General features: G+C 40.2%; 1 protein-coding gene across 1 annotated transcript in view; it reads left to right on the plus strand.

Moving 5' to 3' along the window:
• Positions 1-5,289: 5,289 nt before the first annotated feature.
• LOC115776876 (glutamate receptor ionotropic, kainate 2) overlaps positions 5,290-13,412 on the plus strand; it is a 413,631-nt gene continuing 405,508 nt past the window's right edge. Inside the window, exons 1-2 of the mRNA XM_030724665.1 lie at positions 5,290-5,378; positions 8,145-8,568. Coding sequence (XP_030580525.1) covers positions 8,454-8,568 — 115 coding nt within the window. The 5' untranslated portion in view covers positions 5,290-5,378; positions 8,145-8,453. The remainder of the gene's footprint in view (positions 5,379-8,144; positions 8,569-13,412) is intronic.

Consider the following 13,412-nt stretch of genomic DNA (forward strand, 5'->3'; position numbering starts at 1 on the left):
CCGCTGTTTGTTAAATGAATTAATTATTAAATTGTCAGTATTCTTCAGCTTCAGTTATCCAATCCAATAAACAACATCATTAAGAGTCAATAGTAGAATAAGCTGTTTCACATTGGCAGAGAAGATTTGGCAAGTTTTTCACAGGTGCAACCCACATACTCAACTCTGCTGCTCAACCCTCAAATACACCATTTAAGGGAAATAAACAGGCTTTCCAATAGTAGACGATTCATTACCAAGAAACAAGAAGCAAATAATTGATTAAATACAAATTTCCTTACTTTTTGTTTATATTATGATTACACCCCTGCCTATATGGAACATATGGTGCTATGGTGTTGAGATCAGTGGGTCTGTTCAGACATGGCTTACCAAGTTACGCTGTGGTATTGGGAAACATGTCATCAGAATCAAGTGAAAAAGTCAAATTGTTATTCAGAGGGAAGAGGGGCTTTCTCAGCATCAAATCATAGCTAGACAGAAGGTTTAAGGGGCAGTGCACGGCTTCGCAGAAACTAGATCAGTTGTATCCAAAGCACGATCAGACAGACCAAAAGTGAGCACGCTAATCAATCAAGATCAATCAATACAAGCTTTGTTCAGTGAGAGATGGGAAAGCAACTTCTTCACAGATACAAAATTTAATATTAATAATAAGGTTTTTTTTCAGAAATTGTATTCTCTCAATTACCTTCATTTCTTGAAGTCAGTATTAATCAGTGCTCATTGCATCAATCTGAGTCAGACAGAATTATTAATCTCTAAATAGTATTTTATCATATCCTATTCTTTTTAATCTTATTCAAGGGTTTCAGATGCCTTTTATGTCCCATGGGTGAGAGTAGTAGAGGTTGTTGGATCACAGAGCTGTCATTGACTATTTATTTGTAGCCCCCACAATTCAACTTTTCATGCTGCACACTGTGGTGGGCAGGAGGGGAGGGGAGCAATCAAAGCTCCCTTTCATTTCAACTCCAGACTGTGGCTTCAGATCAGGCCTTCATCACTGCAGGGATGTGCTCCTCCACCACTAAATTGTATATCTATGATGGTTGCAGTTATTTCTGTCTGATGGACTCATTTTGTTCCCTCCATTTCTGTTCCTGCATTTGATTGGCCCAGTGCTGAAACACTGTTTACATCAAGCAGTGAACTGAAAAAAATAAAAAGTAAAATAAAACAAGCCATGTTTAGCCTCATGGTAGTGTTTGGCTATGGCGTGTTCCCATTATGAATGGCTGTTTTATGTTCTGAAATTCACTGTTGGAATGCTATCTTTGTCCAATGTAAACTTGCTTGCAGGGGCATTTAAGCCTGTAGATGACTATTGTTGTATTGCAGTTTATGAATAGTTTATAAGTATAATTAGGTTTGTTTGGCTGAAAAGCATGTATGAGATTATGTCTGATTGCTTAAGCTCTTCTAAATGATAGTAGGGGAGACGGTTCAGCTTTTAAGATGTGCCAGTATCTGTTAATCATGTCCCTGAGTTTCTGGTGACAGTGATTAAATTCAGTGATGAAAGTTATTCTTTCTGTTTTTGCAGTTGGGATTTTAGGCTTAAGAAATTCAGATCTTGAAGATGTTAAAGAATGGTTGTAGGCTCTGTCGATTATGTAGGCATGGTACTTTCTTTCATTAAATTTTGATTTCATCTCCTTTGCCCTGCTTTTGAATTCCTCTAAGTCTGAGCAGTTTCTCCTCAGGTGTAAAAATGTTTCCCTTCATATGTCTTGGATGGCTGCTGGTATTACGTTCCATGGGTTTCCTCTAAATTGAAGTATGGATTCTTCCATTTTGCTGTTTAGAGATGGCTAGATCCAAAATATTTATGGTGTGTAAATTTTAGAAAGGTACTTCTTGAATTTGCACGTTTGAAACAGTTTGAGTTCTTCCTTTCCGAAACATTAGGATATCATCAAAAAAATCTTTTCCATGATTTTATCTTTGATCTGAATGGCTCCACATCTGTGTTGCCTCTTCCTCCCAGTGTGCCACAACCAGGGATGCATAAGCTAGAGGAGCTGCTGGACCCATGGCAGTCCCCTTCATTTGTAAGAAGTAGCTGTCCTCAAATCTGAGATAATTATTTGTTCAAACGAGACTGAGCATTTCTAATAGTAATTTGTCAGCAGTCTAATAGTAATTTGTTGGGGATCTCTTTGGGAAATATATTTTGGGATTGAGATGAAACCTATTTCATTTTGAATGCAGGTATATTATGGAATTGTCCACAGTGTAATTTTCCATGCAATGTAGTATCGTTCAAGAAAGAAGGAAACTGTCCATGTAATTTTTTATTTTTTTTTTAATTTTCATTTCATTCACTGGATACTTTTTAAGCTCTTTATAGCACTCTATGTCCTCCACATGCAAAAGCATCTTAGATCGATAACAGTTTGAATTCATGATCATAATCTCCCCTCTTCTGCACATGTGATGCTCAGCCTTGGTGAGATTATGATATTTTGGTCCCCTGTCTGCTTTTTTTAAATGGTTTGACATTGTAAGTGGTTGGTTTGGTAGCCTGATTTATGGTTAAATTGAAAATTCAGGCCAAGGCCATTGGTGGTGCATTGCTTGAAGGTTCAACATTATACTTTAGGAATGGTCAACTGAATTTAGTGTTCATGCTCACCATCTGTTTAAATGTAAAACAATAAACACGGCTTTAAAGCATAATTTTGCCTTTTAAGTCCTGGATTGAGGGACAGGAGCTGCTGCCCCACGATCAAGTATCTCAGGTTCATGACTGGGGGGAGAGTGGAGCATGAGCTTGACAGAAGGGTGAAGTTGGGGTGAAGTTGGTGTTTTATTGGAATGTTGTGGTAAAGTGAGAGCTAAGTATAAAGGCAAAGCTGGTTGATCTACTGCTTGATCTATTTTCTAACCTTATTGCCACGAGCTGTGGGTCTTGATTGAAAGAATAAGATTGCAGATGCAAGAGTCAGAAATGAACTTCCACCAAAGGGTGTCTCTGCCCTTCAGGTGTGGTTGGGGCATCTGACTAGAATGCCTCCTGGGGGAGGTGTTTTTGGGATTTAGAAGTGGAATAAAAAAATTTCAAAATTTAATATATTTTCTACAATTTTCCTTTTTTGTTTCATTTCTTGGTTGCACTTGCACCAGTAAAACTCAAAGAGAAAAACTTCTTATGACAGAGGCAGAGTTTTCCATGATTTTAAAGTGAAAAAGCAAACAAACAAACAGACATATTAACAAACATTTGCAACAATCCATGTATCTAAAACCCAGGAGTACCTTCCTGTCACACAATAAAAGTGCAAAAGAAAACATGCCATGATATATATATATATATATATATATATATAATATTTTTTTTCTTCAATATTTTTTGTATTTATGTGACCTTTGTGACTTGATCCAGCTGAAAACACATGCAGCTTAGCATCATCTTTTGTGAGACCTGACCAAAATTACACACTAACAACAGCAACATCACATTGGGCAACAGTGCAAATATGTGTTCCTGAAACATGAGAGAAAGGCAGCATGTGTGAGAAATCTGACTTCTGTTATAATGCATAGCTGAGAACATGGGGAAGCTGTGCTGATGTATATATTAAAGGCTTCACAATGTGCAGTTTCTCTCGACGAGGTTAATGCTGCTCACCTTAAATAAAGATTTTGGTGTCCCATTATGTCAGCAGCATGTACATGAAGGTATACATTCAGCTCTAATAGAAATAGCTGACATTACTTTCATGCAGCAGAAATAATTTCCACTAATGAAAGACTATGTCCCAGAGTCAATGCGGTTTTCTATTTTCCTTATAATAATAATAATAATTTTTAAATTATTATTAATAGTAATAATAGTTGTAGTGGTGGTTTTACTTCATTATAAAATACTTTAGAGCCAGTTTAGTTTCCATGGTGGGCTTTGCTTATGTAATTTGTTTTTATAAAAAAGTTAAAATTTTTACTTTTATTTTATTTTATGTGTACATGCATACATATATGTATTCATTTGTTTATTGTAGAGTCACTGTTTTTATGGCATTTATGGATTGAAATCTTCTAGAATAAGTCAGTGAAGTGAGTAAGCAGCTGCATTTCTGTTACCAGGAAGTTCTGACATTGTTACATGGGAAATCTTGGGACTGACGTTTTCTCTGTGTATTTCATGTATCTTCATTATATGACTGTCACATTTTAGTGGTGCTTATGTTATATGGAAAGTCTTAAATGCTAACAGCAAACTAGCTTCTGCCTACAGAAACTAGTTTGCTAATAGGCTTAATTGCATGTTTGCTATCTTTACTTCTAATCTTTCCACAAGAAATAGATAAACAAGCACTACCATGTTTGCTTTATATGCTGTGACTGAATTGTCACAAATGCAAAATTAATTGCATCCTCTCTTGCATTAAGTTCCACAAAGATGGATATAACACTCTTAAGAGTTAATCTAGGTGAGCAAATATATACTACATTTCAAACATCACGTAGCTACTATTACTGTTATTACGGATCTATTATTATTACTTAACCACGACTCTTAAATCGTACACTAATTCCTGTTTCTTGCTTCAGCACTTACAATAAAACATAATGTATTGGGAAGGCTGCTGTATTTTCAAGTATTTTCCAAACACAGTCCAAGAACTGAAAGTCCACGCAGCTCCTCACAATCACAAATTCAACTTTATCCTTTGTAAAGTGAACCAGCTGACGCAACTAAATGAGCTGGGTCCACCAAGCTCCAGGTTAATCCACTAAACACCGGGATCTGCTGCAGTGTTACACTGTCTGTCATTTTAAATAGCTTTTTAAATTACCAGCGAGCACCAATAATAGAGTTCCTTCTTTAAACTCAGTTTAAAATCTTATTTGACTTGTCACAATTTCACATTAAACCGCACACTGCTACATGAACTCTCTTCAGTGAAATGTGAGGGAGAATAAAAGCTGAGGTCTTTAGATACCTCACATTTCAACAATCTATAAGATCAGGTAGCGGCTTACCCAGGCTGGAGCATGGTGAGTACCACACCTTTACAACCAATCAGCGCCTCTTATTCCCAAACTGTAAGGTTTAGATTGTACAGTGCAGTTTGTTCACATGGGTGTCTATCGAGCGGGTAAAGGATTATAATTAGCCTGAGCCTGAACGGACACAGTCGCCCGCCGGGGAAGCTGCAGACTCGGTGTCAGTGAGCCTTCAGTCCGGTGTGTGTCCCCTTGTTGCTTTAAGCAGTGCGTGTTGCCGTCCGACAGGAGGCGTGTCTCCCCTACGGCCGGAGCGCAGCGCTACCAGATGCAAGTGCGGGGGAAGCGACACGGTTCCTCCGTAGAAACAAATCAACTTCTTTGTGCTGCTCTGATAACTCTTCTCTGGTCAAGCTCTGTCTAAGGTAAGCCCATTCTTTTGTCAAACTTTATACTTATTTCATGTCTTAAAGGCTATTCTCCGTATTTATTTTGATTGATTTATTTGTTGCGCGGAGCGTCTTTTCAGGAACAGGTAATATCTTTTGGGAACAGATTGCAGACCTCAGTAGAAGCTTTTTCGCGTCGTTTTTCAGAAAACACTGCTGACGCCTCACCGGTAAGGTTTGAAGTTCGTCCGCACACTTTATCTGCACAAATCGGCTCACTCAGGACGTAAAGAGCAATATTAATGTGTCCGAAAAAAGCTCCGACTGTGCTTAATAAACTCTGAAGGCAAGTGACCTCCCCTGTCTTTGCTCGACCTCTGTCTGGAGACGCTTGTCACCTTTGCGGGTACCACCTCCTCCTTCTCTTTCTCGGCCTGGTGCCTTCATTGCTGTGAGCTTGTAAGACATTACAGGGGTCGTTAAATTTCTACCGCGATCCGCTTTATGAATGATCCGTAGATAACGTCTCTAGTTTGCGAGGATAGATGGAAACTCACGGAGACGAGCCGCACATTTAAATCCCACAGCTGACGAGCGCAGTAGCTTTAAATCAACTTTATCATCATGCAGCTGCCCGGTGGAGAGGCTCCCTTCATCCGCTCCTAACGCCCCTTTCAAATGCACAAAGGGACATTTGTTGACCTGTAACTCTGTGTGTAAAAAGAGAAATTCAGATGCATGCACTGCTGCCAACTGTGGTATCATTTTATCCTGTGCAATCTCTGGCCATCATACACAGCACCAAAAGCGCGGCTTTTTCTTCTCCACGTTAGTTTTCAAAGCCGCTTCTTCTCATGACTTCTGTGTGATTTAAATCACTGCGTCCATTTATGGACTGGATTCTGTTTTCCCTTCATCATCCACGTTGTGGTTTAGAAAGCATAGTGACATCCTCTGAAATTTGAAGATGGAATGGCCAAACAATAAAACAAACACCCGTGTTTTAATAAAGAAATAAGCCTGTAATTTCCATTATATGGTGTGCCAGCTGAGGTGCAATTCCCCTTACAAAACAACTCCTAAACATGTGCACGAGGATGGCATCATTTCACATGTAGCGTGTGCATACTTACATATTAGTTAATTTTAGGTTTTTAAAAATGCCGGGTCATTAGACGATTTTATTTATTTTTATTAATTAATTATTTCATTGATTATTATTTTTTTTTGGGTGGTGGTGGGGGGTAAACGCAAACATGGAAGCAGATGATTGGTGGAAGCAATAGAACCCTAACCCCAACTCTTTGGGCTTAAACTCTGTATGGATTCGGTCCAAGCAGAACACCCCTCTCCTAAGTAAGGAGGCAAACGGGCAGAAGGAGCTGGCTAAATACACAGGAACATATGTGAGAGCCAACGATCTCCTGCTGTAACCTTAATATAGCTGAAATCGAGTCTCTGTCCATGGTGTTGAAACACACTCAGGGTTTATCCTTCTTTAAAACACGTTTTCTGTCCAGATGGTGAAACAGCCGCAATGATGTGAAACAGTCAGTGTCGGTGTGCAGAAAACTCCTCAAACCAAAGACTCCTTTTTATAAAATTCTACCAGCCTGGCCTAAATGTTAATACGCTGTCTAAAAGCTTACAGAGTGGACAGGAGCACATCCACATGTCTGTGTTACCACAGCTAAATGTTTCAGGTAAACGTGATGTTGATTTGATCGTCAGTAAGTGACAGCTCGCATTAGAGGCCAGCTATTTTTATTTGCTCCTTGTTTACATCATTTCCACTTCCTTAGAGCATACCTCACGTTTGCTTTATGAAGTTTATAGTCCATAAGTTTTGGAAAAGCATCACATTAATAACCTGATTGATAGTCTACCGTGGGAACAGTATAGAAATACATTTTGTTAAACTGGCCCATTTTGTTTTAGCAGAGACATTTCAGTTTCATTTATAAATGACAAGTTAGACGCCAGAGTCCATCCTACTAGAAAATATTGAATATCACAATATCGCTGTGACTTTCTGCGCCTCTCAGCGTCGTCAATAATTCTGTGGTCGTATACGGGCAGGCGGCACACATTAAATTAAAATTTGATATTGAGGCTTCTTATCTAACGGGCGGTCCAGTCTCCGTCTGAGAATATATATATATATATATATATATATATATATATATATATATATATATATATATATATATATATATATATATATATGAAAAACTAATTCCAAAGACAGAACATGAAATCCCGCCGCGCTGAACACAGCCTATTCATCATACTGAGTGTACAGTGACAGGTTTGCTTCACGGAGCGCACGCGAGTCCACGCTTGAGTGACTCCGATCAAACACCGGCGATCATTTCGAATTCATGGATTGACTTTTAGGGCTGTGCACGGCGGCGCTCCGCCGACAGAGATTGAGCCGAACCGCGCCAAAATCTGAGGGAAAAGCGAAGAGCGGCGGCTGGACGACATCAGGGAAAGTAGGAAGGAGAGAAGGAGGAGTGTGGGAGGCATGGCACTTTCGGTAGGGGACACAGATCAAAGAGTGAAGTGTGACCAGCAGTACCGAAAGACATGCTCGATCCATCCTGTGCGCTCTCACACTACCAGTGTTGGCTCGACGTCAGATGCTGTGCGGCAGTGCAGCAGGAGGAGCTCGGCTGGCAAGGCTGCTCAGACTGCTTCACTCACTCTCACTTTGTCACTCTGGATCCCACTGTCCCACCCCCACCCCCACCCCCTTCCCTCAAACTCGCACCCTCTTCAATCTATGCCTTTGTCTTTCAGTAAATGGATTTCTTCAAGCGCTGCCCTGCCTAACATGGATGCCCCGAAACCACCACCTCTACCTCCACCATCATTTTCCTCAGCTGAGTCCGAGTGCTGTTTCTTCTTGGCGCAGTGAGCTGGACACGCAGTGATTCCCCCACCCCCCTCCTTGCCAAATGGATGTGGGAAAGCCGTTGCTCAGCCAGCAGGTGAAGATCATGCCGTGATCTTACAGCTGCCTCTATTCAGTCACAGGGGTTAAAGAGAAAAAAATTCTGGGGAATATATCGATCCAGGGATTTAAATCCCGTGCAGCAAACAAGCACCATGAAGATCACCCTCCTGATATTAAAGGCAAGACTCAGGTGCACCATCAAGCTTCTGCTGCTGCTAATACACTGTGTGGGGTTTTCACGTGGGATGCCTCACGTCCTGAGATTTGGTGAGCCACTTCTTTTCTCTCTTTGGTCTAAAAGTTTGACTGCTATGTTTTCACCCATTTAAAGTACATTTCTCCATTCCAACCTGTTGGAGACTCACTTTTTCCCACTATTCCAGCTTGTGGGGAATAGCTGAAGCTGCTGTCCTGGGTGTTATTTGCAGTGTAACAAGAAATCTGGCTTTCGGGTCATGCATCCAGAGAGTTGGCCCAGACCTGCTGCGCCGAGCTGCCAGAAGGATAAATGAGAATTGAATTTATGAATGACCTAAAAGTTTAAAGCGAGAAAGAGTGGGCAATGTGCAACATGTTGCTTTTTCAAAATTCCCAATTTTTACATTAAAAGTTTATGGATATGAAGGCTTCTCACATCAACATCTGCTGGGAGTGATGCGCTCGTCCCACCCACATGTGTTAGATGAGGTGATGCAGTGTTGTGGTGTTTGTGGAGTGATTTTTTTTAAAATTACACTTAGTGTTGTACAAAGAATAATATATCTAAATTTTCATTCTGTGCTGACACTCAGAAGCAGTATAAATAATTCATTTTGCTGTAAGAGAAATATTTGGGTGCTTTCGAATATTCTTCAACACAGCACGGTTTTTCTAACACATCGAAGCTCAATGACACTTCGGCAGGAAATCTTCCAGCCCACATCCACGTGATTTTATATCTGCACTACACATTACATGTATCTGCAAATGATTTCAAACACAGCTGAGTACACTGTTCCTATGACCGCTGCCCTCATGACTTGGAAAAACAGCGCAGAAAATTATTTATCACAGGTAAACATTTTATTTAGAAAATGCAAAGAAACATGTGCACACAGATACAGAAATATGCAGAGTATTACAGCACACACAGTATACCAGCATAGACTTTTTGCTGACAAAACCATGTTTTATTAATTGACAATTAAAGTAGAAGAAGGATCCTGTGCAGTTAAACCCACAGTGTGGATCTCCTTAATTCATTAACACAAAGTGATGAAGTGCAAATTGATTTTTGTGCTGATGAAGCTGTGTGTGATTTACATGAGAGAAGAAACCTCTGCGGCCTCATCGATGTCTCTTTGCATTATGGTGACTGCCTCCCAAAGTCGTTTGGTGCACATGTAGAGGGGAGGCAGGATGGCCCATCTCAGTGTATCATCACAGACCGTTACTGCTCTTTGCTTACATCGGCCTGTGGGAAGGCTCACAGTGTCACACTCAGCAGAAAGTCCATTTATTTTTAATGGGAGTTTTTAAGGTTTCGTTATGGAACGTGACAGATTTTAATCTGACATACTGAAACATTCATCAAGTCTCATTACATGATTGTACCTGATTGCCTTAAACATCCATTTGAACCTTTAATTTTGGGACACCAGTGACCACATATGCAAATAAATATAAAACTTAAACTTTCCAGCTCCATACCCGCAGCTTTTGTGTTTGATTTTTGAATTCTCAGGCTGTCAGGTGTGACGTCATCATGCCCTGGAGATGTCGTCAGGCACTTTCGATGGCCACAGAAGGCACAGTCCTAGTAGTACTCTGATGTACTGATGTCTGATCATGTGTAGTGCAGTGGCCATTTAGTTACAGTTATTTTGCACTCATTGTATTCCTAAAGGCTTCGTGGAGCCTTCTTTTAGGCCTCCCCTTATAGTGAGACCTCACAAATCCATTACAATTACAGTCCAGGTTTGATGCATATTAGGATCAAAAGAAAATCCACTGAGGATGGAGTCCAGTGTCCATACATGAAGGAAATAAATCTAAAACCCATAAGCTTTACCCTAGGAAGTCACATTGATACAGTCTTTGTGATGTTGCCTCTGTACACAGACGCAGTGGGTTTTAAATCAATCCATCTGTGACTGAAGACTTTAATTCAAAGGCTTTAATAAAAGTTCTGCATTAACTGTTGAGGAGTTACAGATATTTTTATACATAGTTCCCCATTTTCAAAGGATCAAACGTAATTGGGCAAACTAACATAATTTAAATTATAAAGATCATTTTAAATCCTTGTGTGAAACCCCTTTGCAGTCTGTCATGCTCTGTTTACCCAGCAGTTTAGAGGGTTTTTTGGATTTTATGAAATATATATATTTTTAAATTCATCTATGTGATCTTTGGTTTTCTTAGGATTTCTATTGTTTCATGTACTTTTCCCACTTAGTGTAGTCAGTTCTGTCCTTGGTCCTGAGTTGTTTTAGAGTATATCCTTCCCCCAGTTGTCCGTCCTCATCTGCCAGGTCTCCGCCAGCCCTTTGTTTAGTTATTTCCTGTTTTATTTTGGTAGCCTTTGTCTTGTGCATTTGGTATTTAATTCACTTCCTTTGCCTCATTCTTCGTGATAAGCTTCAGCTGTGTTCCTCTTCCCTCATTATCACTCATTTATTGTCTCTGTCTGCGTGTGTCCTCTGTGGATTTGTCCCACACAGCTGCGCTCTCCTAGTGTTTCCCAGTGACTCCCTGTGGCTTTTGGATTTTGGTTTCCTGCGAGTTACTTTTGTTAATTCTTCAATAAATGCTAAACTTTACATTCTGTGCACTGCATTCTGCATTCGGGTCTGCAAGCAACCACCACGCTCCGCACAGCCAAACCTGACACACTCATTGACTTCTGTAATCTTGAATTGCGAAGGATTTTCATCTAAGGACTTAAAATAGTTATCACAAAATGCTGTGTTTCTTCCCTTAGATTCCCTGCCTTGCCTTTACTACAGCCACCTTCAGTTGCTGCATGTTTGTGCGTTGCTTTGCCTAACTGCACACATATTCGTACATACAAAGCTGGTGGGAAACAATAGCTGGGCGAAGCAGAACTAAAATGCACGACAAACAGATAAGAAAATTAAACAGGTAATGGCAGAAACAACAAAATAAAATCCCAGGCAGTTACAGCTTGTGGGAGGTCAGCAGGCCAGACATAATGAATACAGGCTAAGATAACATCTTTAAAACCACACTTCCTGATTGAACAGCAATACAAGAACTCAGTATTATTCCACACTGAAGCGAGCTGGGAGAAAAGCTAATGCTGAGTTTAAAGAAGCAGCTAATGTTAATAAAAAGAGCTCAGTATTAGCATTTGTGCCTTACCAGTGGGTTTTCCTGCTGTTGTTGAACACTATGATGTTAAGAGGAGGCCTTAAAGAGTTTGCTGTTAATTTACTGATCCCATCATCAAGTCTCATGTGCTCTGACATTTTTATTCTTATTCATTGTTCAAAATAGAAGCTTGAAAATGATACAGCACATTTATGAGTAATCAGTGTCCATTTAGAAAGACACACACACACACACACACACACACACACACACACACACACACACACACACACACACACACACACACACACACACACACACACACACACACACACACACACAAACAAAACAGTAGAGTCAGAATAGCATTGCTGTTGTTATAATGATAACACAGATTTTACAGTGAGTTTATAAAATGTGTTTAGAGCCAAACTTTTACAGGGGTAAGGTTATTATTAACCAGGCGAGCAGGGAACACTGAAACAGAGTAAGAGTTCAGATGTGATTGTGTCTTTTGAAGACAGACACATGCTGACAGCTACTGATAATAGAAATCTCATAAGTGAATTTTCTCACAGCCCATTGAAGATAAAGTGTGATACAGATCAGCTGGAAGCACTGATAGACTGAACCATGGTCACATTTGACCTAGCAGCTCTGTAACCATGACTCCAGCCTGCTGGGTATGCTGAAATATCCCAGAGTTTTTGAGGAGATGTAATGCAGACAGGTGAGGTCAGGAAATTGGATTACTTGTGTGTGGAAGAAGTCACATTCAGGGTCACTTCACAGAAACAGTGGACAGTGTGTTTCATACATTGACTTCTGACAGTGTTAGAGTGCAGATGGCTCTTCCACTTAGAAAAGTAACATTAACTGAAATGTTCAGGTCAAGGAGGAGGTCTGACTACACAGCATAGAGAGTTTTTCATCAGTCATGGAAGGTTCCTCAAATCTAAAGGAAGACATTTTAAGTTGAATTTGTGTGCAGTAAACACACCAGTTTGTACCTGCACTTCATGCCTTTGTTACCTCTCCAGCGTGGGGGGTTGAATTAGATGCGTTGGTGCCGGCTGCTTTGGTCAGCATTAGTATGAAGGTCAGTGTCTAATGGAGCAGACGAGCTAAACGTCGCAGGTTTTTAGAAAGACTTCATTCCCTGAGACGCCTCACTGTCAGTAACTGAACATTATTCTCCGGGCTCTGGGCCTCACTCAGGACTTGTAAATAAGAAGATTCACTTAGTGTGCAGCTCAGTGGGTCCTTGTGCATTTGCATGTCATAATGACAACATCCTTTAATGAACAAGTTCATTTCCCTTTCTTTTTATTAATGCAGCATTAGGTGCATAATTTTAAGAGGCAGCTGAGACTGTTACTGATGAGACACGTCACTCTTTCACAGCTGTTCATTCCAAAAGCATCAAATGATGTTTTGATGCTCAGCTGAAGAATCTTCTCAGACAAACATACGACTTCTTCCTCATTAAATAATGCTTGTTTATGCAGTCATGGAGACCATACAGACAGCCAGCAACCACGTCAAACATTTGGACCACAAATGAGCTGGTTTGCTTTATAGCCCGGCCATGCTATTTGCTTTACAGCAAACAAAGCTGAGCCTGTCAAGCTGGTGGTAACAGATGGTAGAAGAAGGGAAAGTTAACAGAAGTGAAACGTGTCTGAGAAAGAAGAGTACCATTTATACAACACATATAGGAGCCAGTCAGTAAGTGAGTATGATATGCTCCATACAGCCATCACGTATAAGCAGAAATGAGAAAACTTCACACTTGATCC

The sequence above is a fragment of the Archocentrus centrarchus genome, unplaced genomic scaffold (assembly GCF_007364275.1).
Source record: "Archocentrus centrarchus isolate MPI-CPG fArcCen1 unplaced genomic scaffold, fArcCen1 scaffold_40_ctg1, whole genome shotgun sequence".
In the NCBI taxonomy this organism is placed as follows: Eukaryota; Metazoa; Chordata; class Actinopteri; order Cichliformes; family Cichlidae; genus Archocentrus; species Archocentrus centrarchus.